The sequence below is a fragment of the Peromyscus maniculatus genome, chromosome 5, assembly GCF_049852395.1.
Source record: "Peromyscus maniculatus bairdii isolate BWxNUB_F1_BW_parent chromosome 5, HU_Pman_BW_mat_3.1, whole genome shotgun sequence".
NCBI lineage: Eukaryota > Metazoa > Chordata > Mammalia > Rodentia > Cricetidae > Peromyscus > Peromyscus maniculatus.
The window spans coordinates 133,542,489-133,569,151 of record NC_134856.1 but is presented as its reverse complement, the minus strand read 5'-3'; the positions used below and the strand labels follow the sequence as shown (position 1 = coordinate 133,569,151).

The 26,663-nt window shown below is 47.3% G+C and overlaps 1 protein-coding gene across 3 annotated transcripts in view; it reads left to right on the top strand.

Moving 5' to 3' along the window:
- Auh (AU RNA binding methylglutaconyl-CoA hydratase) overlaps positions 1-26,663 on the top strand; it is a 105,781-nt gene that overhangs the window by 32,040 nt on the left and 47,078 nt on the right. For all 3 annotated transcript variants that reach the window (XM_042278492.2, XM_006976842.3, XM_042278491.2), the window contains 2 exons: positions 9,210-9,302; positions 11,205-11,261. In XM_042278492.2, the coding sequence (XP_042134426.1) occupies positions 9,210-9,302; positions 11,205-11,261 (150 nt within the window). The remainder of the gene's footprint in view (positions 1-9,209; positions 9,303-11,204; positions 11,262-26,663) is intronic.

The following is a 26,663-nucleotide window of genomic DNA, read 5'->3' as shown; positions in this document are numbered from 1 at the left end:
TTAGTGAATGGGAATGGACTTCTTCAGCCTGAGTCAATACCTGTTTCTTCATGGTAAAATATTCAGAGCTATCCCCTGAGCTCAGAAGCAAGCTGGGAGAGACTGTGGTGGCCTCTGTCAACACCGTTTCAAAAGTCTTCCTCTGGAGAAAAGAGGGAAACAACCAAAATAAAGACTGGGGAAAAAAAAAAAAGCAACACACCAAAAGATGGAGTCATTAAAAAGTAGAATAGTGTGGCAAGATGGTAGGGCAGGGGACCGTGTGAAAAGTCATCAGTTGTTTGCCTTACATCAGCAATAGGCAGAAGCTGTCATTGTCAATGCCCAAGAAGACGGCATCGGCTCAGAAGTCTCGGTGGGTCTAGGAGCACAGGAAACGTGCAGTGACGGAGCTGTCTTGTGAGACAGGAGTGTGTAGTTAGGTGTACTGACACGTTAGTTCTGGTTCTGATCTCTGAGGGACTTGAGCAGAGCTAGGGCCCCGAGTCCCCACACAGAAAGGACAAGGAGCCTCGCTGAAGTGATGCTGCAGACTATTCAGTAGACACAAGTCAAGGTGCTGGGCTGCTTGCTGTGGGCGCGCAGGTGGCCAGACCCCTCCAGGGAGGCAGCAGACGGGACTCATTGGGGAATGGCGAATATGGGAACTGTTAATATGCCCAGAGAGGAAACTAGAATCTAAGATGGAGTGAGTGAGTTTCTTTAAAAAGGGAAGAAAAGATGAATCAGTTCTGTCAACATTAAATGTAAGAATGTCAGTTTATTAAAATGTCCTGGGAGAAGTACTTGAAACAGCTGTCAGAAGATCTGTGTATATGTGAACACACACACAAGATTGATAGACAGCCTGGAAGCCTGTGAGAGGACACTCTGGCAGAGTGGATGCAAAGCCCCACCCCGTTTGCAATTTATACCTGCTGGGAAAGGGAAAACCAGTTTTATATAGTGGAGAGTCACTGGCTGTATCAACCACACTCCAGGGCAGGCCCCATGCCCAGGAATAGTTGGTCAGCACAAAATGAATTCCATGGTCGGTCAGTTGGTCTGTCTATTATTTTTTTGTGTCAACATTTTGTTTTGGCATTTTTCTTTGTCTTGCTAGGTTTTTATTTTTTGGGGGGAGGTGAAAGGGGGAGGGAGTAGGAGAGAGTGTGAGCATGAAATTGGGTAGGTAGGGAGGTGGGGAGGATCTAGGACTTGAGGGAGGGGGAAACATAATCAAAATATATTGTGTGAAAAAAGAATTTAAATAAAAAAAATGTCCCTCACACTCTAGGAAGGTTCTCAACCTTCCTAATGCTGTAATCCTTTTAGTACAGTTCCTCATTGTTGTATGATATTTTGTGTTCTGCCAAATAAAGCGTGCCTGGAGAACAGAGGGCAGAGCTAGCCACTAGTTAACCATAGAGGCCAGGCAGTAGTGGCACACACTTTTAATCCCAGCGCTAGGGAGGCTCCTGCCTTTGATCCCAGCACATGGGAGGCTCCTGCCTTTGATCCCAGCACATGGGAGGCTCCTGCCTTTGATCCCAGCACATGGGAGGCTCCTGCCTTTGATCCCAGCACATGGGAGGCTCATGCCTTTGATCCCAGCACATGGGAGGCTCATGCCTTTAATCCCAGCACTAGGGAGGCTCATGCCTTTAATCCCAGCACTAGAGAGGCGCCTGCCTTTGATCCCAGCACATGGGAGGCTCCTGCCTTTGATCCCAGCACATGGGAGGCTCATGCCTTTAATCCCAGCACATGGGAGGCTCATGCCTTTGATCCCAGCACATGGGAGGCTCATGCCTTTAATCCCAGCACTAGGGAGGCTCATGCCTTTAATCCCAGCACTAGAGAGGCGCCTGCCTTTGATCCCAGCACATGGGAGGCTCCTGCCTTTGATCCCAGCACATGGGAGGCTCCTGCCTTTGATCCCAGCACATGGGAGGCTCATGCCTTTAATCCCAGCACATGGGAGGCTCATGCCTTTGATCCCAGCACTAGGGAAATGGAGACAGGAATATAAGGCAGTTGGAGACTGGAGCTGCCCCATTCAGTCTGAGGATTTGTAGAGACAGGCGGACCCATTTGGTCTGAGATTTCATAGAGGTAAGAAGTTTCTGGTGGCTGCTCTGCTCTGCTCTTCAGCCTTCACCCTCAGTGTCTGACCCCAGGCTTTTATTGTTAAGACTAATTAGGATCGAGCTTGCTTCACCTCATGTTGTGGTGACCCAACCATAAAATTTATTTTTTGTTTTGTTTTGTTTTGTTTTTTTTCTTTTTTTCTTTTTTTTTTTTTTTTTTTTTTTTTCCGAGACAGGGTTTCTCTGAATAGCTTTGCGCCTTTCCTGGAACTCACTTGGTAGCCCAGGCTGGCCTCGAACTCACAGAGATCCACCTGCCTCTGCCTCCCGAGTGCTGGGATTAAAGGCGTGCGCCACCACCGCCCGGCCATAAAATTTATTTTTGTTGCTACTTTATAACTGTAATTTTGCTACTATTATGAATCATAATGTAAATATCGTGTTTTCTGATTGTCCTGGGAGACCCTGTGAAAGGGTCGAGACCCACAGGTTGAGAACAACTGCTCTAGGGGTTTCCTAACTGGGGTCAGCCTCCTTAGTGGTCACAGATTTGTAAACTGCTCGATCTCATTGGGGGATTATTGTATACCTCAGATCACCCAGGCATTGATGCCTGGGGCGCTGTAATTAAAAAATTACAGCTCTCCTCGACAAGATGGCTCTGTGGGTGAAGGTCTAGAGTTCAATATCTCAAACCCACATAGTGAAGAAGAGAATTGACTCCAACAAGTTGTTTTCTGACCTCCACACATGCATCTTCCTTGCACGCATGCGCATTCACAAACACATGAAGTAAAATGTAAGTTAAAACCTATCGTGTGACTGCGTTTTTGTGGATAAGCTATCAGGGAGGTTACTTGGAAAGTTTCCTCTCACAGATACTCTGTGGAGTGTAGCACTGACTTACCATGATTTTGTTATAGTCTCTGCCATGAGGGTCAGAGTCTCTGGTGTGCCATCCTAAGGCACGGGTAACGTGACTGAGTTTGAAGTGCTGCTTGTCTTCTATCCACTTAACCACTGTGTTCATCTTAACTGCATACAGTGTTCAACTAAGGACACACATACAGCCTGCAGGGGCTCTGCCCCTGGCACCGGTACCCGCTGAGTAACTTCGGTTCTCATTGCCACTAAGTACCACTCAGCCCTGGAGGTGTCTGACTTTTGTCCCACTTTATCAAGAACCTCAGCTGGATAGTTCCACAGTTGTGCTGGCATGCACACTGAGGCTGAGTGCTCCCCATGTGTCCATGTTCTTTGCCACATGATAACTTGGCATTTATTTACACTGCACTGTGCTAAGAGTTACTTGGTAAAGAATAGTTTTGAGTTTGCAGACTGTTAGTCTTTACACTCACTGTGTCTTCTGCCTGTGTCTGAGGGCCAAGGAAGACTCATGGGAAGTAAGAGCAAGCTTTTATGAGTTACATAGCACCCCTTCATGAGTTGCTAGCACCCCTGTCCTGTTGAGTGTGCTGGGTGCTATGCACATTGTGACTCTTGGCCATGAACATTTTGCTTTGTACTTTTATTGTTGTGTGATATTTTGTTTGTGTTCTGACAAAAAAAAAAAGCTTACCTGCAGATCAGAGGGTAGAGCTAGCCACTAATTAACCATAGAGGCCAGGTGGTGGCTTACACCTTTAATCCCAGCACTTGGGAGGCTCACACCTTTAATCTGAGCACAATCAGGAGGTGGAGACAGGATCTCACTCCCATTCCGTCTGAGGATTTATAGAGGTAAGAAGTCTCTAGTGGCTGCTGCTCTGCTTCTCTGATCTTTCAGCTTATTACCCTGATATCTGACTCCTGGTTTTAATTCATAAGACTAATTAGGGTCATGCTATATTTTATTTTCATTTAGTCAGTCAGATCCATCTACATGGTTTCTCTGTGTAGTCCTGGCTGTCCTAGAACTCATTCTGTAGGTCAAGCTGGCCTCGAACTCAAGAGATCCTCCTGCCTCTGCCTCCCGAGCACTGGGATTAAAGGTATACGCCATCACCGCCTGACCACTCTGCTGTTTAAGCTTGAGCCATGTGTTTAACTGTTAACTTCTGCCACCTAGAATTTCTTAAGACCAAAAAGGGAATTCTCTTCAGTTCTCATCGGTTTTCCTATACTTTTAATCCCATAAACAACACCCGAGGCTGTGTTGACTGTAGACTTTGGTAGTTTTTCAGTAGCTGCCATCATTTCCTGCATGGGTGTGGTCATCGCGGATGTGCTGATTTATTGTACGCATCTTTAGATCTTTCTTTGACTCTTACACAAAACACTTATCTGTACACAAGGGATCTTTGCTTGGTCCACACTGCCTTGTTAAGGTTCTGGCGGTTTTCCTCAGGGCTTGGTTGCAGTACCATGCATGTGTTATCCCTGCCCTGTCTCCTCCTGCTGCATCTGAGTCCGTCCTCTGCTCTGGCTCAGGTTTCTCTGTGTCCTGTCTATACTTTCTGGGTTTGGTGACTATGTTTTTAAAGACCTATTTTTATTTTAAAATTGTGTGTGTGTGTGTGTGTGTGTGTGTGTGTGTGTGTGTGTGTGTGTGTGTGTGTGTGTATGCCAGTGTAGGTACCCTGAGTCCCTGGAGCTGGAGTTGCAGGCAGTTGAGATCTACCCAGTGTGAGTTCTGGGGACTGACCTGGGGTGCTATGCAAGAGCAGTGTGTGTGCTCTTGACTGCCAAGCATCTCTCCAGCCTCGTGACTTTACTTTCTGAAAATACGTATGCCTGTCTTAGGTACTCTTCTGGTTTGTCCTATGCTGTGGTCCCACGCGTGGCCAGGACTCCCTGTGCCTGCCCATCCTTCCCTTTCATCCTGCAGTGGCATCAGTCTCTTTCTTTTTGTCCTTTGGCTTATTTTGTCACATTGTTACAAGGGTTTTCCTTCCACCTTTCCTGGCTGAAACATCAGTTTACTCTCTCATTTTCATGTATAGATACAGCCTGGAAACTGGGATGTGTGGAGGGAGAGCTGGGCCCAGGAGGTGGCCGTTACTAGATAGACTCCCCCATGAGGAACACTGCTGATGTCCTTCTCCCACAGCCTTCCAGAGCTCTCTTTATTTGGATTTTAACCTAGGGTTAGTGTTTAGGTGTCATAGGAGTTTGCCTGTGTCTTCAGGGCTAAGGTGGCTGAGATTTCCAGTCTTGGATCTGGCATCTCCCACTCTTTGGTGCCTGCTGGCATCCAGTAGCACCCTGTGCGGAAGTTCTGGACCAGCCTCCAGCCCAGTCCAGCCTGCTGGCCTCCCAGCAGAGCCAACCCAGCCCATCAGCGTTGCTCAGGAACCACTTCGTTCTGTTCTTGTGGTTTCTTCAGAATTGAGAGAGAAAGGAGAAAGCACCTTAAGTCAAAATTTAAGTTTTAACTGGATCTAGGAATAATTAGGAATTTATTGTGATTTTGTTAATAGAGATTTTATTTCTATTCTTGACTTTGGCATTCAGACTTTTCATCATACTGTATATGGACCTTTCTGTTAAAGTAATGACTTTTTTGTTTTGTATAGCAGTGCTAGATTTCTAGGTGTTTAAAATTACATTTTATTATTTATTTGGGTCAAAGTCAGGGTATGTGTTCTCTGCTTCTACCACATGGGTCCTGGGAGTGGACCTTCGATTATCAGTGCTGGTCACAAATGCTGAGCCAGTGAGCCATCTTGCTGACACCAGAATACTAGTCCTTCGGCAGAACCACATTTGAAAGTCACATAGCCAACCCTGACCTTCCCCTTATAATCGGATCGTTTGTTTTTCTAGAGGCTTCAATTAAGCTTTGCCTGAGGAGCAGAGAGTAGACACCCCAGCTCCAGTCCTGTGCTCACTCCAGCCCCACTGGGCCGGGATGTGCTGCGGGCTCTGAGGTGCACCGGAGGCCTGCCATGCTTTCCCTTCTCAAAATAGATCAACTCTTTAATTATTGCCTTAATTATATTTTTAGGCGCATTTCAAAGGATTATTATCTTCCTTGTCATACCTGGCTCACTTCCTGGAATGAAACTCAAAATAGTATCTGATCCCACTGTTGCGTAACTCACTGAGTCATGGTTTCTCGCTGGAGCTGTGGCCCTGGCATTTCATTTCCTGCCTCAAGTCCTTTGTAGGCATGCACAGCTGCCCTTTGGTATTCCCTCAGGCCTCTGTGCTGATAGTCTGCCTTTCAGGGTGTATAGCTTTAAACTTTATAGTATTGTAAAGTATTGAATGGATTAAGCTGTTCTAATTAAATAATTTTTTAGTAGGAAACATTTTATAGCCAGCCTTCTACCACACCAATTTATGTTACTGTTTGAAAGTTTCACAAGTGATGTGAGCACAGTTACTCTTTTCCATGTTCTTTTTGGATTCCAATTTGTTGTCATTCTGTGTTCCGTATTTCTTAAAAGTTACAATGTTAAATTTGTTGTATTCCCTTTGGAAAATTTATTTCTCAAATTTTAAATGTCAGATTTAAAAATATTTTGTATTGATTCTACAATGCATGATCATAATAGGAAAGTGTTAATACTTTTACCACCTGACTTCAGGTCCTGGTCAGGGGCCAGCCTCTTCACTCTGCCTCCAAGCCAGACTCCAGGTCAGACTCACTGTGTCTGGCTGATATAATCAGCCTGTTACACCATGTCTTACATTGTATGATTGGGGCTGTACTCACTAAGCATCGGCATGTCAGATCTATCTGTTACTGTGTAAGACCGTCCGGCTGTGCAGACAGGTTTCCTTAGCCTGAGATCAGGCTCAGCACCACATCACCTGTAACTCCAGCTCCAGGGGGCTCAGCCGCCTCTGGCCTCTGCAGGCAGCTGTGCTCATGTGCCCATACCTACACACCCATAATAAACATCAAGGCAAAAAACATTATATGCGTGTACAAATGTCTCTGCTAAAAAAGAGAAAGAAAAGAAAGTGTTCACTAGTGAAAGGTTTATAAATTATAGTAGGACAGATTTCATTGTTAGTTTCTTGCAAAAAATGATTCCTTCCTAGAAACTGTATGAAAGAATGTTTTCTGCAGACTGGGAGAAGTAAGCCTGGCTCCTTCCCACCAAACACAATGGACTTGTAAAGGCCCCTTTGTCACCCCCTACTCCCCAACACAGGCTCATGTCTTGGCCTCTTCTAAAGTCTACACAGCTCTTGAAGGTGTTATCGGCCACACTTGCTCTGCTGTCAGTCTGAAAGGGCCTGGGAGGAAGGCTTGTCACACAGGCCATGCTTCCTGTGTACGAGAGCTGAGTGAGGGGAGGTTTGTCCTTCAAGGACAGGACAGATTCAGACTTTGCGTACACTTTGTGGGGAATATCAGACAGACCTGTCACTGTCTTCGGCAAGGAATGTGTCAGTAGTACAAGTGTACCTAATGAATTAACCTGAAAAAAGGAAACCGTGATGACAAGGGCAGGTTCACTGGGCAGTTCTCAAGGTCACCTCCAGCTCTTGCAAATGAAGTAGGTGGTTGGAAGGCACCCAATGAGGGTGCTGGGACTCAAACTCAGGTCCTCAGGAAGAACAGTGGGTGCTCTTAACTGCTGAGTCCTTGCTCCAGCTACCATATAATGATCAGATTCACCCCCATCCCCTTTCTCCCAACTCCTCCCCTCCTCCCCTCCTTCCCTCCCTTTCCCTCTCAACTTTATGTGCAGTCCCCCCACCCCCTCTTAGTGCTACCCAAATGTGCATGGGTAGGGCCCCCTGCTGGAACAGGCCTTTCAGTGGCTATTCAGTGACTATATCCCTAAAAGAAATGACCCTCCCTCCCCCGGCAGCCGTCAGGTGGTAGAGGTGGGGCTTCATGAGTTCTTCCCCTATCAGTGCTGGGATTTTGGGAGGATCTTGTGCAGTTCATATGTGCAGTAGCCCTGTTATGTCCAGCAAATGTTTGCTACAGATGTCCATGACCCCTGGCTTTTACAGTCTTTCTGACACTTTTTTCACAATGATTCCTGAGCTTTAGGGGTATGATATAGATGTTCTGTTTTGAGTCTTACTCTCTACACATTGACCAGTTGTGGGTTTCTCTGTTAATCTTCATCTACTGCAAAAAGAAACTCCTCTGATGAAGATGTACTGAGAGATGTACTCACTTTTGGGTATAAAGATAAGAATGCAAGGGGCAATTTGTTATTATGTCCATTTAGCAAAATAACAATATTAGCTTCTTCCCTATGCCTATGACCTAGCCAGCCATAAGTTTTGGACCTGGTTAGCAGTACCTGGCATGCAGTCTCCCTGGTGGAGCAGCTTCATCCAATCAGGGAGTGGTCATTTACTGAAATGACATTCATGCCACTATTGTAACGGTGGGCATGTCTTACTAGGCCAGTTGTTACTGGAGCTCACAGATTCAGTCCTGGGGAAGGTTGTTGAGATGTGTGTTTACATTAGAAAACCCACAGCCGTCAGTACACTGGGGAAAGGCTTTGGCTGGGGGTTTCAAGGGAAGTGGGATAGAAAACAGGTGGTAGGAGGGGGACGGGGAAAAAATGGAACTGGAAGAGTTAAGTGGCGTAGGGCATAGGGGAGGGATGACACCAGTACCTTTGAAAATCCAATGTGGAAACCTGCTACTGTAGAAGCTTCCAGAAATGCTCCTTGTAGGTTCTGTGAATGCTGCTGCTTCCCACGTCTGCTTCTGGTCAGGATCCCAGAGCCAGAGAGGACTGTGGATGCAGCCCTTGTACCACCCTTCCTTGGTGGTGGTACCTGGCCTATACCCTCTGTGGCCTTTTGCACTGTGTGTTTCTTTGAGCAGATGCTATATCTCAAGATTGCATTCTGAGCACCAAGTCCAGAAAGGATCAGGAGTTCCAAAATGCTGCATAAACTATCCCAGCTTGAATTTGTGTGAACTAAACACTTTGTAAAAGACATTATGTTCTCAGATTATGAAGTTATAGAATTCAATACAATAATCTTGAAGGGAATTCAGGAAAAGGTTCAGATGTGTTCCCCATTCATAGGTGCACTGTCTACAGTCATTACATAAAGATTTATAAAGAGTATTGTGAATGCTTGTGTTTTATTGAAGATTATAGAGGCATAAAGTCTGCATATGACACCTGCTTAAGAATATGTTCTGAATGAACTGTGTGGAAAGCTGTGGCTGTGAGTGAAGGATAAACTCTGTCGTTTCAGCTAACCTCCCCGTGCCCACGATCGCAGCCATAGATGGACTGGCCCTAGGAGGTGGTCTGGAACTGGCTTTAGCGTGTGATATTCGAGTAGCAGGTGAGAATTTACCGTTAACATAAATTTTAAAAGGAGCTTGGGTTAAAGAATTATAAAACAATGTTATTTGCATGAAAATCAATGAATTTGGAGATTCACATGCTTGTTGAAGTAAGGCTGACTTAGAAAGACATTCCATTTTCTCTTAATGTAGAATCTAGACAAAAACAAAGGCATGAAAAGGAGATTTGGGATGAGGAATTGAAGTGTGGGCCTTGAAGAGGAGCAAATATCCAAATACATCACGGGCACTATGAGAGTCTTAGAATGAATTCTGTTGTTTTGTACGATGAATATGCTAATGAAGAAGCCTGGGGTCTGGGAGGACAAGCCCTAGGTTGGACCCCTAGTGCGTGCACACACGGGTTAGTGTGTCGGTGGTGAAGGGCGCATTCCCCTCAGGCCCAAATATTTTTGCTCTGCTTCCTGTTCAGTATCACATTAAAAAATCGCCTGTGGAGCCTGATGTTTGCAACTCCTACTTAGGAAAGCTGTCTTTTTTTTTGAGCCTAGCATTTAAAAGTCCTACTTAGGAAGCTCTTTAGCCATCCTTTGTTCAGACATCTGATTTGGGACCCTAGGGCTTCTCTTTCAAAGACTAATTTCCTTCCATTTCAAATAGAGCTTGTGACTGTAGCTCTGTGCATCTGACCCATGGAGCAGTTCAGTTAGTGGACGTGTTTGGTCCAGCACTTAGCGACTTCATTCCCTTGAAGTTCCCTCTTTTGGGGTGATTGGGAGCATGTGTAGAGAGGATTGTGAAAAGAGTTGGTACCAGCCACTTGCTGGGTGCTGAACAGGGGCCCTTGGCATGGTTCACTCCCTCTCCTGTGAGATGCTGTGGAGGAAGCAGGAGCAGAGAGGAGGAATTCGGGGAGCTGGGATCTGAGCCCAGCCGTGGTGTCACAGCCCAGGCTTCTGTCCTGCCCCTGGCAGCTGTGGACACTGCCCTGAGTGTGGTTCTGGGCAGCAGAAGGCCAGCACAGTTGGGCCCTGCTTCATGCCGTCACTGCTGTTTAGTTAGTTTGCCTTGTACTGGCCCATGTGCTCACGCACGTCTTGGGGCGTGAGGTTGCCGTGTTGGGGGCTTTCCCTTTCCCCGTGTTATTCTGGGTCCTCACCTTCTTGTGGTGGTCTTTACCTGATTCTTTCCTGGTACTGGGGTCAGGTGGGTTTTCAGTTGAGAAGCCAAGGCACATGCAGCCCATTCAGAAAGTGGCAGACTCTGGGAGCAAGGCTGTGCGAGATAGCCAGCCCAGTGCAGTGAGGCTGTGGATCATTTTGTCAGAAAGTGACTTGGTTTTGAGCCTTTACCTTATCTGACAGCAGATAGAGTTGTTTGGTCTGGGGACTGCCCAGGCAGACAAGGAGTCTGTGCTTGTCAGGCGGTTTCTCCTTGTTCCTGAATCATTAACAGGATTCAGGCCTTCGTGAGCTGGCAACATTGGATCCAAAGATGAAATTTCCACTCTGGTCTTCGACCACTGGGACCTAGCTGATTGCCAAGCAATTTTGAACAGAAAATGTCATGTGTTCACCTGGGGATAGGGTTGGGGGTGGAGGGTCATTTTGAATGATTATGTGTTTTCATAAGAAAAAAAAAACTTATGAAGTTATTTCTTAAAATTTGGAGGTGGTGGCACACTCCTTTAATCCCAGCACTCTGGAGGGAGAGGCAGGCGGATGATCTCTGAGTTTGAGGCCAGCCTGGTCTACAGAGTGAGTTCCAGGACAGACTCCAAAGCTACACAGAGAAACCCTGTCAAAAAAAAAAAAAAAAATTAAATTGTGGCATTAATTTAACCAGTGAACAGTGATTTCAGAGAATCTTACTTTGCTTTTCAAGTCGTCACATTGCAAAGCGATGACATGCCTGTCACTGAATTCTCTATTTCTTTTCAGCTTCCTCTGCAAAAATGGGCCTGGTGGAAACAAAGCTGGCAATTATTCCCGGTGGAGGTATGAGTTGTTCTCGCCTGCCCCATCTCTCAGCATCCTTGGTTTGTTCCCAGATGCAGGGTGCAGTGGGAAGGCCGCATTTGGGTAAAGAGGCAGATGCTGTGCAGCTGTGTGTCCAGCAGCGTTCTTCCCTCTTCCCGCTCAGCATCTGTTGGGCCTGTGTGGACTGTGGTCTGGGGGCTGGCCTGCACGCGCTTGCCTTCTCTGTCGTGGTGAGGTCTGTATGGCTGTCACTGCTTGGTGCGCTCCGCACAGACTCACAGCTGGTTCGAAACTCGTGTCTGTGCTTATGACCCTCACCCCAGAGCGCCACGTCCACAGCCAAACTCCGAATATAGGAGGAAGTGGCCTTTCTTGTGCTCAGCTTTGTGTCGCTGTGACCACACCAGAGGTGAGCAGTTTGTCGGGAGGAAAGGTCGGTTTGGGCCCACAATCTCAGGGAAGTCAGTCACTTTCCTGGTTCTGCTGTTCTGGCCTGTGTTGGAGCTAAGCATTATAGTCCTGAAGACATGGCCACCAAAACTCAGCTCATGGAGAGGGAGAGAAAGGGGCCCGGCTCCCTTTCAGTACCCCAGTGACCTAACATATTTCTAGGTGTCCCCTCCTCCTACCTCCTCCTTGTAGTGCCCCGCTGGGGGCCAGGCTTCCTTGGGTGTTTTGGGACATTCTGGGTTTAGACGACCCTAGTTTCTTGGGCTCTAGGCTGCCTTTCTGCATGCACAGCAGGACAACAGCTAGTGTTGGAGGGAGCTGCACTGCAGAGCTGTGTATGTCTGTTCTCCTTTTTAAAGTCATTTAAGAATGCACTTTGTCAACATTGACATTGAAACACTGTATCAGTCCCCCACCCCCCATATCTGAATGTTTTGCTGTTGTGATTCAGAGAATTTGTAGACATTCCCATTTTATGATGTCATTCTTTAAGGAAGGTGTCATGTAAGGGTGGGTGCAGTATACTAGAGTACCCTCCTTTGGTAGTTTTCACATAAGGACAATTATTAGCATTGAATGAAGTGACTAGCAGTCAGATGTGTTATATCAGCAGGTCCTCTGCCTGCTTAAGCCTACTTGCAGAGTGAAGTCTGGGGATGGGGAGGTTGAAGTCTGCCCAGGGCAGTGCACCTGAACCTGCTCATCCCTGAGAGCAGTGTTCCTGCGGCCAGCGTGCCCTCCTGCTTACATGGCCCTGTTTTGCATGTTTGCCTTCCTTACAGTGAACAGCAGGAAAAGGAGTCCTAAGAGAGGGGGTCTGTCTGTAAAGAGCTGTCAGATAATACATGAAATAAACTGCATTAAGAAAGTGAGATCTAGCCGGGCGGTGGTGGCGCACGCCTTTAATCCCAGCACTCGGGAGGCAGAGGCAGGAGGATCTCTGTGAGTTCGAGGCCAGCCTGGGCTACCAAGTGAGTTCCAGGAAAAGGCGCAAAGCTACACAGAGAAACCCTGTCTCGAAAAACCAAAAAAAAAAAAAAAAGAAAGTGAGATCTGATTTTCTGACTTGTCTTTGCATGGTGCTGGAGACAAACTCAGTGTCTGGAGCATGCCTGCGAGAGCCCTGCCGCCAAGCTGTATCTAAGCCTTGAACTTCTTGCGGCAGGATTGGCTGGAAATTAGAATATAACTAATCCTGGGAGGCTAGTGTGTGGCTGCTGTGTCCCCCCACCCCCAGTGTGTCAACCTGAACCTGTAAATGTGGCCCATTTGGAAAAGGGATCATCACATGGAAATAAAAGGTCTTGAGATGAAATCATGAATATCTGAGTGAGCTCTGAATCCAGTGACACAGAGTCCCTGCAAGAAGAGACTCAGACAGACAGAAGGAAGTCCCCTGAAGACGGGAGTTAGAGTCTGTGAGCAGAGGGCGGCAGGCTCCAGAAGCTGAGGGCCAGAGCAGGGAGTTGATTGTCCCCAGCATTGAGCAACAGTGTCTACTGCAGGGTCAGAAGTTTCTCACTCCCTTCCCCTTGCGGTCCTCTCCCTCCCCCTCCCCCTCCCCCTCCCCCTCCCCCTCCCCTCTCTTCCCTTTGCTTGTCTCGGGTCTTGTTGTGTGTCTTTCAGTGAGCTCTCATTCTGTATACCTGACAGGCTGGCCTCAAACCCTCCACAGCTTGCCTGCCTTGGCCTCCCAAGTGCTGGTTATGGGTGTGAGCCACCATGCCCAGCTGAACTTGGTGCACATTTCATAGTTCTATTTCAGAACTGTGAGAGGACACCTTTCGTTGTTTAGCACTAAGTTGGTGGTAATTTACCCCAGCAGTCTTAGGAGACTGGCAGGGGCCCCCAGTAATGGGGGAGGAACGTGTTTGATGGGTTCGTGGCTGGCAGAGGTCACTGGTGGTAGGGGATGCTGATTTGGGTATTGACTATGTCTGGAACATGAAGCGCATTGTGAGCACAGTATGAGGCGGAGTGGTTGTGTGAGAAAACTGCTTGTTAACTGTGGCCAGACTGACAGTTGAGAGCCGGGGAGACAGCAAACGGTGCCTGCCGCCTCCTTACACAACGTTGCACTTAGCAGGAGACTGAGACTTTAGGCTCTCTCTGATACAGTAAGTTCTTTGGGGGTCTGTCACAGTAGACCCATTGATCAGAATCTGCTTTTATAGATGATGCTTTCTCATAAACAGAAATAGTTTTCTAATTTTTTTTAATTGGTTTTTTTGAGACAGGGTGTCTCTGTGTAGCCCTGGCTGTCCTGGAACTCACTTTGTAGGTCAGGCTAGCCTCAAACTCACAGAGACAGATCCACCTGCCTCTGCCTCCCGAGTGCTGGGATTAACGGTGTACGCCACCCTCAACCCCTGCCCCCAGTTGGTGTTCTGACTTTCATTACATACATTCATAATAAAAATTGGGGTGCACTGGCATTTTCCTAGTCTCCTGTGGTAGATGACAGTCTGTTATGCTATTTTGTAGTTGAGTCTGAGGATTGTATTTCAGCTGTTCCTTCAACCTGAGAAGCCTTTAGATCATGACTTAACTCACAGCGTGCTAGAAGGGTGCAGCTTCGTGTTGAACAGGGTTTTGTTTCTTCTTGACTCTGTGTGTATTACTGTTTTGGTTCTTAAAATAAGCACTTTCTGTTGTAAGTCGAAGACCAGTTCATTTCAAATACAATTTTCTCGTACTTAAGGGGGCGCGTCTGCAAGCTTGTGAGGGAATTGCCTTGTGCTGCTCTACCAGTCACTGTTTCTCTGTTCCCCTTTCATTTCTCATGGAGAGCATCACCTGAAAAGATTGATTGAAAACCAGCTGTGGTCTGTGAGTTGGCTCAGCCTATAAAGGCCCTTGCCATGCAAGACTGACTCCTGAATTGGATCCCCGGATCCCACGGTAGATGGAGAGAGCCAGCCTCTGCGCCCCAGACGCTTGCATGCACACACGCACTGATAGATAAAATACATTTTAAAAGTTCTGCTTCTAAATTGGTGAATTTTGTTACATTTGAGAGGTCCTGAGATACTTGCTTTTTGTGGTCATTCTGTCAGCTGTTAAAACTATATTTATTTCTTAGTGGCCAAAAGATTTCTGTGGCTTCCACAACTGTTGACCTGGGTAGCCTTGAACTCAGAGGTCCCCCTACCTCTGAGTGCTGGGATCAAAGACATGCACCACTACCACCACAACTCTATCTTACGTTGATGTAAAACTCACCAGCACACTCACCAGGCCTCTCTTTTGTGAGATTGCCACTTTACCTTAAAAACTGCACTTATTTATGGGCTATAACATAGGTGTTTTGATGTCTGCATACATGTTGTATGACTAAGTCAAGCTTACAACATTTACATCACCTGGCTGCTCCCCTTTCCCCTTGCCCCCCCTTCTCTCCCTCCTCCCCCCACACCCTCCTCCCCGTGACAACACTGAAGTCTATCCCCCTGTCCATTTCTAAGGGTTCTTCTGTGTGTTATTAATAGCTTTTATTTCCAGTGCCTACAACAGGTCTCTAGTATCTCGATGACCCAGAACTTACTGTGTAGCCTGGCTTGTGGTGATATTGTGTTCCCCAATATATTGTGCACCCTAATAAACTTATCTGGGGTCAGAGAACAGAACAGCCACTAGATACAGAGGCCAGAAAATGGTGGCACACACGCCTTTAATCTTAGCCTTCTGGAGGCAGAGATCCATGCGGATCTCTGAGTTCAAAGCCACACTGGAAACAGCCAGGCATGGTGCCACACGCCTTTAATCCCGGGAAGTGATGGCAAGAAGCAGAAAGGTATATAAGGTGTGAGGACCATGAACTAGAGCCTGGTTAAGCTTTTAGGCTTTTAGCAGCCGTTCAGCTGAGATTCATTCCGGATGAGGACTCAGAGGCTTCCATTCTGTGGAAACAGGATCAGCTGAGGAATTGGCGAGGTGAGGAAGCTGTGGTCTGTTCTATCTCTCTGATCTTCCAGCGTTCACCCCAATACCTGTTCCTGGATTTGTTTTCATTGATAAGACCTTTTAAGATTCGTATTATAATCTGGTACCCCATGTTGGGCGCCAATTGTAGACAAATTTCTAAATGGTCTTATTAAATAAGAAACACAGAGCAAAATACAGGGGTGCAAGCCGTAGAGATCAGAGTAATAGCCGCCAACTAACCTTAGCTCACCACCTCGCCATAGCTTCTTAAGAGAGCCTCTTCCTGTGTAACTTGCACCTTTATTGCCTTCCTGTTCTGCCCTCTCATTGGCTCTAAGCCCAGCCACATCACTTCCTTGTCACTGCCTGTCTATACAGACCTTCAGGTCTCTATGGTTGGTACTGGGATTAAAGGCTTGTGTCACCACGCTTGACTGTGTCCTTGAACGCACAGAGACTCTGCCTGCCATGTGATTGGGATTAAGGGTGTGTACCACCTGTTTATGGCAATGACCTCTGATCTCCAGGCAAACTGTATTTATTAACATACAAATCAACTATCACATTTCAGCACAAATAAAATATCACCCCAGTGCCGGCCTCAGACTCCTGATCCACGCCCCCCTCCCCTTAGCCTCCCCAGTGCTGAGGCTGAAGGGCAAGCTGCCCCAGCTGACTCAGCTTACACACTGGTTTCAGTTAGCATTTCCACGTGCTTGGGTTTAGGTTGAAAAACCTTGCTACAAGTACTGAAAGGTGATGCCGTGTGTTGTGTTTGGTGCTTCGTCACATGGCGGTGATTGACTAGTCTACCTTTGGAGAGAGTTGTCACCTGGTTAAAGTAGCCACTAACTGGGTGTTACTTGGTCTTTCCTTAGCAGACTGATGGGGTGAGGCTCTACTGTAGTTCTCGGATTCCACAGCCAGAAAGAGCCACTCCCAGGATGAGTGCCGGGGCCTCTGGGTAGCCGTGGGCTTGGCACATTTTCCAGGAACTCTGTGTTAAGGCGTGTCTATGAGGTAATGACTGACATTTAAATCCTGGGAGTGTGTTTTGTTGGTAACACAGTACTGATAATGGAAGCTCTGTTTATAACCTTTGTTGAAATTCCCCTAGAATTTACATCAGAATCTGAGCTTATCTTAGAGCATCCTCAGCCATGAGTCATCTTCATTCTGGGAGGCTGAGCTTGATTTTCATAAATAGCAAGAGGTCTGTCTGTGCCAAAGCTAATGGATAAGGTCATTCAGGAAGGAGAGCCGTGTATCAGCAAAGTAAGACCTGAGAGGCTTAGTAACAGCAGGCCTTTCCCTGCTGCTGAGAGTGCACAGCCTTGCAGGCTTTCCCCATGCTGTGAAGGGTGGGCAACTGTCTTAGTTGGGGTTTTTATTGCTGTGAAGAGACACCATGACCACAACAACTCTTATAAGGAAAACATTTAATTGAGGGAGCTTGCTTACAGTTTGAGAGGTTTGGTCCATTATCATCATGGTTGGGAGCATGGTGACATGCAGGCAGACATGGTGCTGGAGGAATAGGTAAGAGTCCTACATCTTGCAGGTAACAGGAAGTCGACTGGCTCACTGGGCGGTATCCGGAGCATAGGAAACCTCAAAGCCCACCCCCACTGTGACGCACTTCCTACAACAAGGCCAAACCCTTTCCAATAAAGCCACACCTCCTAATAGTGCCACTTCCTATGAGATTATGGGGGCCAATTCTATTCACACTCCCACAGCGGCCTTGCAGGCCTTCCCCATGTGATGGAAGGGGGGCAGCCTTGTAGGCCTTTCCCATGTGATGGAGGGGGGCAGTGTTGCAGGCCTTTCCCATGTGATGGAAGGTGGGCAGTGTTGCAGGCCTTTCCCATGTGATGGGAGGGGGGCAGTGTTGCAGACCTAGTGCTAGTGTGGTGGTGCATGCGCCTTTCTGAAGACTAGCAGAGAGCTGTCAGCGTGCTTTCTGAAGTTCCCTCCAGGGTCGCTTCCACAATTATGTACTGAGGCTGGGGTGAGGTGGGAGATGTGAGGGGGCTGTGTCCTGACGTCCTGCTGGGTTCAGGGCTGCTGTGAAGGATGCGTCTCTTCTGTGGGACTCCTCTTGTTGCTTTGGAATGCCCCTTCTGAGATCAGGTAGGAGAGAGGACACTTGTGCCCACATGTCTAACTACGTTATTGTGATAAAATTTGCAGCCAAACAGAAACAGTGATCTAAAGCCAGGAGTCCTGAACCTAGTGAAAGTAGTATAGGTCCCTCCCATGAGGCTCCCTGAAGAGTCGGTGACGGTAGCTGACAAGGCCCATATGGCTCTCTGGCCTCTTCACCTGTCTCACTCCTGCTCTGCTCCTCACATGCTAGGCATATCTGTTCGCTCACAGCTCTTGGGTCCTGTTCTGTTGTAGGAAGTGGTTCTCGCGGTGAAGGAACAAGCTACAGTCATCATAAACCTTCCGTTCCAGCCCGGGAACGGTGGCACAGCCGAGTGGGAGCGTGTCCCCGGTGGAAAGTACTGGAGGGACAGGGTCTGGGGAGGGCGGGGCTTTGCACAGAGGAGGCCAGCAGCGTCCTCACTGAGAGGGCCCCACAGGAGTTAGGCTTAAGCCTCAAAAGATTGAAGAAGACTGTTCTAGACAAAGACAGCACCCATGACGAAGGGCTGAGGTGGGGAGTGCTTGAATGTTCTAGACAAAGACAGCACCCATGACGAAGGGCTGAGGTGGGGAGTGCTTGCAGCCACAGCAGGAAGCGCCAAAGGTTGAGGTCAGCAAGGGATTGTCGTGCCATAAGGACTTGAGTGTGTGTGTGTGTGTGTGTGTGTGTGTGTGTGTGTGTGTGTGTGTGTCTGGTGAGAAAGGGCCTGCAGCAGGGCAGGCAGCAGTTTTATAGGTTTCTTGTCGGTGTGCTGACAGTGGAGAACAGCAGGCCGAGGCTAGAAGCAGTAATCCGGAGCTGGTGCCTTGGTTAGGTGTGGCGTGGCCTTGGACTGGGGTGTTCCGCTGAACTAGGACTGTGGTCAGATTCTGGGTGGATTTAAAGACAAGTCTAGGGAAATCGCCTGGCAGGTGGGACGGGAATATAATCAAGAGAGATGAGTAGGGAACAAGCCAGGGGGTCTGGAAAAAAGAAATTGCCTTCTTCTGAGAAGGAATAGCAGCATAAAGATGCTGCTCTGAGTATTACCGTTTGTTTAAAGATGACTACAAATATGTAAACACTGTCTTAATCGAGTGTCGGGTTGATCGTACAAACACTAAGGACAGGCACAGTCCTGTCAGGAGTAAAATTACGGTGTTTGCTGGTTCCCCCACCACCTGCTAAAGGATCCTGAACCCAGAAATAGATGCCTGCCTTCCCCAGGGTGGCGAACATGGTAACAGCTTGTCAGAGTCACACACCATATGGGGACACCACGGACATGCAGGCCGTGGCAGGAGGCTGTAGAGGGTCAAGCGGTTTGGTACCCTGGGCTCCCCCAGGATTGTTGGAGTAGCTCATGGGGTTGTTCCCAGTGGCTATGTGAGAAGGACTACCCTGGCCTCCTAGAGGAAGAGAGCATGTTTGTCTCAGGCCTCGTCATAGGAGAGAATGGGGCAGGACTTAGAGTTGGCCCTGTGGTCCTCGGCTTCCTCAGCTGCCGAGGCAACCATCACATGAGACCTTAAATTTGGGTCTTTAAGAACATTTAGAACACAGTTAAAACTCCCTGGGATGTAGGAAAGTTTCAGAAAATAAATGAAAGATGCAAAGTATCAGTTGAGTATCTCTTACCCAGAGTGGTGGGCTTGGGATAGTGTTTACACAGACTCATCTGAAAATCTGAAATCCAAGATGCCCCCAAATCTCAAAGTCTGATGTTTGTTCACCAAAGAGTAGGGTTTAGAGTAGCTTCAGCTGGTACCAGCAAACAGACATTAGGACTGAGAACGCTGCAGCCAGCTTGCTGTGTAGACGAGATGCTGAACGTGCCTGAAGGAAGAGTGCGTCTGAGGTGTAAATGAGTAGACAGGTCTGCAGAAATGTACTCAGTCTGCACAGCACAGCAAAAGAAAGAAGATAGAATCAAGAAAGTCAATCAAGGCGATACGGAGAGGGTTAATGTTCATGCTTCCCAAAGTTCTAGAAGGAGAAAGAAAAAGCATAAGACATCACAACTGAACACTGAGAACTTGAGTGAGAGCAGGCAACACGATAAAGCAGGTCTGTAGTCGAGAGCCCCAGGGCATGGGCTCCAGTGAGGCACACCACAGGAGTGCGCACAGACACATCAGCCTTACTGCTTGAAGTGGGAGCAAAATGTTCTTGTAAGGAGGAGGCATTGGGACATGTTTATAAGGAGCAGGGATTGGAATGGACGGTTCCTCATTAGAAATTAGTCCAGACACCAGTGGAGGTACTGTGAAGTAAAAGAGGAGCCCTCATCCAAGGGTACCGCACCCAGAGAGGATGCTGGGCCAGAGCCCTCATCCAGGGGTACCGCACCCAGAGAGGATGCTGGGCCAGAGCCCTCATCCAGAGGTACCGCACCCAGAGAGAATGCTGGGCCAGAGCCCTCATCCAGAGGTACTGCACCCAGAGAGGATGCTGGGCCAGAGTCCTCATCCAGGGGTACTTCACCCAGAGTGGATGCTGGGCCAGAGCCCTCATCCAGGGGTACTTCACCCCGAGAGGATGCTGGGTCAGAGTCCTCATCCAGGGGTACTTCACCCAGAGAGGATGACTGAACCAGAGCCCTCATCCAAGGGTACTGTACCCAGAGAAGATGGCTGAGCCAGAGCCCTCATCCAGGGTACCTCACCCAGAGAGGATGCTGGGCCAGAGCCCTCATCCAAGGGTACCTCACCCAGAGAGGATGCTGGGCCAGAGTCCTCATCCAGGGTACCTCACCTAGAGAGGATGCTGGGTCAGAGTCCTCATCCAGGGTACCTCACCTAGAGAGGATGCTGGGCCAGAGCCCTCATCTAGGGTACCTCACCTAGAGAGGATGCTGTCCCAGACCTTGTGGGTCAGACCGTTGTCTCAGCACTCAAGATTCTGAAGCAGGAAAATTGCTGTAAGTTCCAGGCTAGGTCTCAGCACCTCCCACCCCCTCCCCACAGAAAGAATGATGAAATGAGGTAATTATCGGATCAGGAAAGATGAACAGAATTTCTGTCTCAGACTCAGTGCTGTTACTAAAGGTCTATGATGGCTGACAAAGCTGCGGGGAGCCTTCATGGGCATAGTTTAGTTTTGGTAAAACTGACAGCTATGTTAAAAAAAAAAAACAATAACTTAGATTTCATCCTGAGAGTCTATGCAAAAGTGAGCTCAAAATAGAACATAACTGTAAAACTACATGGCATTTTGAAATCCCGAAGTCACACACTTGTTCCCCAGTGTTGGTGACTGAAGGGCTTGGCCTCAGGAACTCATAGGAATTCTTGAGTGTGAACTGCACTCCAGTAAGGCACCATGCTGTTAGTGTCTCTCATCGTTATTTTTCCTTCTTCTTTTCAGCACCTAGTGACTTGCTGCATTAAAAGTAAGTGATTTGGGCCAGGAAGATGGCTCAGAGGGTAAAAGCACTTGCTGCAGAAGCCTGACTACCTGAGTTCAATCCCAGGAACCATACAAAGGTAGAAGAAGAGAATCAGCCAAACCAAGTTAGCCTCTGGCCCCCACTCACTGTGGTGCACACGTGTGTCTGCATTGGTGTATCATGCACCCAATAAGAACAAACCTTCCGGAAGCAGCCTGTTCCATTCCTCTTGTCCAGCTGTGATCACAGCAGCTTTATTTGCATATCTGCACAACACAGTGTCTATGTATCAGGTTAATAAATGAAGTAGAGTAGAAAGCAGATGTTTGAAAACCAAGCTCGTTACAGTAGTCAGATAAAACACTTTTATTAGAGAGTGTTAGTAAACTACGGTACATCAGTCCTGCCTGCAGCTGCCCCGTCCCAGGGCCTCCTGTGTTAGGCAGTTCGGTCAGTGAGCTCATCGCCCAGCCTTTGGTAACTGGTCTTCTGTAGCGCCTCTAGTGTGAAAACGGTGTGAGCCAGCAGGCTTAGCTCAGAGCGATGTTTTGGTGTGTCCATGAGTATTTCATCTGAGAATTGATGGTGAGTGCTCTGATTTGGAATAGCAGGAATGGGAGTCGTTGCTTTCATTTATAAAATCAACACATACACAGCAGCTCAGCTGTCAGATGATTTATTGTCTGATGACTGGCCTGTCTACCTGCTGCTAACATCCAGCCTACAGGGTGATGAGAAGTAAGATCCTCACTGCCTGGTATTGCCTGCCTAATTGTTGGTTGCTGCAATTTTTCTTCTTTATAAAAATCTTTAACAGCTTTACCAAGTTATAATTAAGGTTCAGTAAAGCACACGTTTTAACATACAGTTTGGTAAGTGTTGATACATACACAGCCATGAAACCATCACCATGGAGGTAGTGAGCATGTCCATCACCTCTCAGTTTTCTCAAGCAGCCACTGGAGTACTCAAGGATCCTATAAAGTAGTGCTCCTCTTCTCTGTCTTTTGTTGGTGCTAGGGATTGAACTAAGCCTTGAGTGCTGGGTGAGCACTCTATCAGTGAGTCGTGTCCACAGCCTAGGTTACTTTTCATTTTCTGGATCATTGTGTGACATCATGTAATGTGCATGTGATCTCTATTTGGCTTTATTCACTTATGTAATTATTTTAAAGTTCATCCATATTGTGAATTTTGGTATAAATTTCTTTTCTGTTGCCAAATGGTGATGTATTCTGTGAATGTACCACCGTCTTCCTGTACAGACAGACATCTGCTTGTTTTTAGTTTTGCCTGTTGTGAGTAGAGCTCCTGTGAATGATTGTGTCCATGTGGTGCAATGTTTTCAGTTGTCTGAGGTGAACACTTGACATTGATGTTTCATGTGGCCAGTGTGTGCTTGGTTTCAGAGAGCTGGTTCCAGCAGCGTGAGTTCTGCCATGCTGGCTTCTCACAGGTACACAGGTATGGCATATCCTTGTGTGGCTGGGCTTTTTTTCCCCCTCCAGACAGTCTCACTATGTGGTTCTGGCTAGTCTGGAACTTTCTGTGTAGATCACAGTGGCCTTAAACTTACTGAGATCCACCTTTCTCTGTGTCCTGAGTGCTGAGATTAAAGGTGTGATCACAATACCCCTCAATATTCCCAAGGGTCCAGTGATTTGACACTGACCACCTTTATGTCCTTATGTTCTGCATCTTTTCTCTGAGAACATTTCATTCAACTGTTTTACGTGTGTGTGTGTGTGTGTGTGTGTGTGTGTGTGTGTGTGTGTGTGTGTATGTATGTGTGTGTTCGTGGGTTGATCCCTCCCTCCCTCCCTGTGGGAGCCCGTTCCTTGTGGCTTTACCCAGCAGGTCCACATAGAGGATGATCAGGACCACAGGCCTGAGTGCAGGTGTCTGAGATGGTCTGCACTTGGCTGTGCTGGGGGAGGAGGTCTTTTGCTCCACCCCTTGGTGTCTCTATAAAAACCCTGGGCCAGAGACAGTCAGGGCCCGTTGGAATAGGTTCCAGGCCCTCTCGAGGCTATCCTTTATTTTCTGTTTGTCTCCACAAGATTCTCTGATATAAATCCTTCTATCTAATATTTCCTGCTGCTCGCACTCAAGAAAACTCTGGGGAACTGTGGGGTTGGTGGGTAAACGCCCCACACCTCCCTCCCTCCCTCCCCTCCCCTCCCCTCCCTCCCTCCCTCCCCCCCTCTCCTCTCTCTTTTCTTGCCTTCCTTCTTTCATTTTAAAAAATCAATTTACTCTGCTTTAGAGTTCTTTTGTTTTTCAGATTTATTTTTGTGTGTATGTGTATGTGTGATGGAGTACAAACAGTGTTGGATTCTCTGGAGCTGGGATTATGGGCAGTTGTGAGCTGTTGGGTATGGGTGGTGGGAACCAGACTCAGGTCATTTGGAAGAGCAACTGGTGCTCTTAACAGCCGAACATCTCTGCAGACCTGCCCTTGAGTTAGTACTGAATGGTCTTATCACTGAATGTCATGGGTGAGAGTTCTTTTTATACATGGTTTTATTTATGTGCACAGTGCCACAGTGCACAAGTGGAGGTCAGAGAGTGGGCTCTCCTGGCACGGCCACCATCGTGTAGACCTAGGTACAGGTTCTTTTATGCAGTGTGTGCCTTGCAGATGTTTTCTCCACTTTGCGGTAACTTACATTCTTGACATTGTGGTTCACAGACTGGAAGGTGTTACATTGGCAAAGCCCATGTGTCTGCTCTTTACTGGGTTGTGCTTGAACTCCTGTCTCCAGCCAATTGAGGCCATGGTCAGTTTCCTGTGTTTTGTTTAGGGTGTTGATAGATCTGGTTTACATTTAGTCATCAGTTGGTTTTTATATGTGGTGTAAGTGCATATGTGCTTGTCCCCACATCCCACATTGGAAAGACCCTCTCTTCTGTCTTTACATCTCCATGGTGTCCATGTCTCCGTGAACTAGGTCAGACTGGTATTCTGTCTTAGCAATGTTTTTGTCTAGCTTGCTGCCAGTGCCACATGCTGAATCTTGACATCACCTAAATTGGCTTTTCTACCTCTTTTTCTGCCAGTTGTTTTGTTGAATCTTGGTTCTTTGTGTTTCCACATGAATTTTAGAATCAGTGTCAGTTTCTACAAATTCATCTAGCTGAGATTTCTTTTTTTTTTTTCTTTTTGAAAGGTGAAGCTCATTCCTTTTGAGGCGACTAGGCAGTGCTGGGGATTAAACTGATTACTTGTTACATGCCGGAGCCACCAGGCTACATTCCCCTATCAAAGGACATAGCACGTCACCAGACCGGCTGTTTAATGTACGCTTGGCCTTGCCAAAGTGCTCTCAGGATTTGCTGCCCTCAGAAGTGAAGTTAAACTGTGGTGGTGACCTCTGGGGTACCTGACGGTGGTCAGGGACTGTCCTTCCTGTGAAGTGGACTGCTGGCATCAACAGTTGTCACGCAGAAGTGAGCACTGTCTGTCAGGACTGTGGAAGACATGAACAGGAACCCTCAGTGCTTGCACTGTGCACAGTGCCGTTCCTCAAGGGAACTTGGCTGTGCTGCTCGGAAGAGCCAGCTGTGGAACTAGACCAGCCTTTTATATCCACATGCTCACTTTCCCTTCAGTCCATTTTGTTCTTTTTTACAAGAGAGTGACCTGGAATGTATTTCTGGGCCCTGTGGGTCACTCCCTAGACTTGTCAGCCTATAGCAGCACAGCTGTGTCTGTCTGTCTGTCCGTCTGTCTGTGCTGTCCCCGTCCCCATCCACTTTTATCAATCAGCACTGCTGCCTCCCAAGCTGGGTGACCTTGAGTTCAGGTAGAGACTCCCATGCCAGGACCATAACCTCAGCTAAAAAGGAAATGGTTGTGATAAACTCTGGTTTGAGGAGCTGTTATAAAGGAAAACATGGAGAGATGAGCCAACACATGATTAGAAATACAAAACAGTAGAGGGGAGCATTCTGCAGAATTTCAAATTCTCACTTATCTTTTAGTAAGTGAAGTTTTTTTTTTTAATTAAAGGCAGAGCCAGGCGGATCTCTGTGAGTTCGAGGCCAGCCTGGGCTACCAAGTGAGCTCCAGGAAAGGCGCAAAGCTACACAGAGAAACCCTGTCTCGAAAAACCCAAAAAAAAAAAAAAAAAAAAATATATTGTTTCTCTTCATCCCCCTTCCTTGTAAAGGATTTCTGAAAAGTATTTGCCCGTGTTGGCTGACGTCACTTGATTTTGATTCAGATAATAGAGAAATGTTAGTTGTTGCAGTAAGTAAAGATTGTTAATAGTTTTATACTTGGATCTCAGAGTTTCAAGATGCAGGCTCTACTCTGTTACCACACAAGCATATCTCGTCTTGCATGTACCTCAAACACGGAGATGTGCTTTACCATAAAAACCTTCCTGTGGTTTTCAGCCGAGACACTCCTCTTAACTGTGATAAGGAATGACGTGACATTAACCTTAAGAAATTTGATACTTGAACTACGTAGATCGGTTTCTGTGACGGACAGCTCTGCTTTCCTGGGTGGACCCTACCGGATGACCCTGGAATGTCACTCTCTGGAGATAAACTGTAACTCTGGATTTTCTGTGTTCACAGTGGAATCTGGTTTTAGAGATGAAATGAGCAACCAGTTTGTTTTTCATGTTATCTTGACGCCATCTTAAAAAGTATTTGGAAGAATTGTTGTCTGGTCTCTAGAGTACTTGAAATAACACTGGAATTAATTAATAGAGTACTGAAATAACACTAGTGCTTGCAGTTTTGCACAAGTTTTACTTGTGTCTTACACTTCGACACTTTGAGATTTCCTTTTCACAGTTGGTGTCTCTTGGAAAGCATCTTGCCCAGGTTTTCAGGTGTATCCACATTGACACATGCGGTGTGTCCTGCAGTTCCTAGGTCCCCTCTGGCGTCCCTTCATCATTCCTTGCTTCCCCCAGCTCCAGCGTCACAGAGAGCGTTTTTTGTGCTGCCTTGCAGCCCTCCCCTCCTGATACAGCCCCATTAAGTCTTCCTTTCCTTGCTGCTTTCATGCCCAAACTCACAGTTTACGTATTTAATTTGTTCATGTTCATTTTTATTTTTATTTTTTATTAAGATCACTTGATTGTGATGAACACACAGATGAAAAAAACTCACACTAGATTAAGGTAGCCGTTCACACAGACACTTGTGTGGTCCTCAACTCTTTCCATCACTGTGACCCCCATACAGCTGTTCACTGTGACCCCCATACAGCTGTTCACTGTGACCCCCATACAGTTAGAAGCTGCACTTGGAAGCTGTGATGCTTGGTCAGGCTTTTACATCCCCATCAATTGCATTTATTGGTGAAATTATTGTGGCCACTACACGTAGTTAAAAGGAAGATTTATTTAGTGGGTAACTTAGAAAAAAGGGAAAGGTAGGTTGTGGGGTCTGGGGAAGGTGTATTGAAGTCCAGCAGTGTTCTCTGGAGCTCTGCTCAGTCAGCCTCCATCGTCTAGGGTCCAGGAACAGAGAGCGCGCTGGCCCATCCCGATCTCGGGTCTCTTGG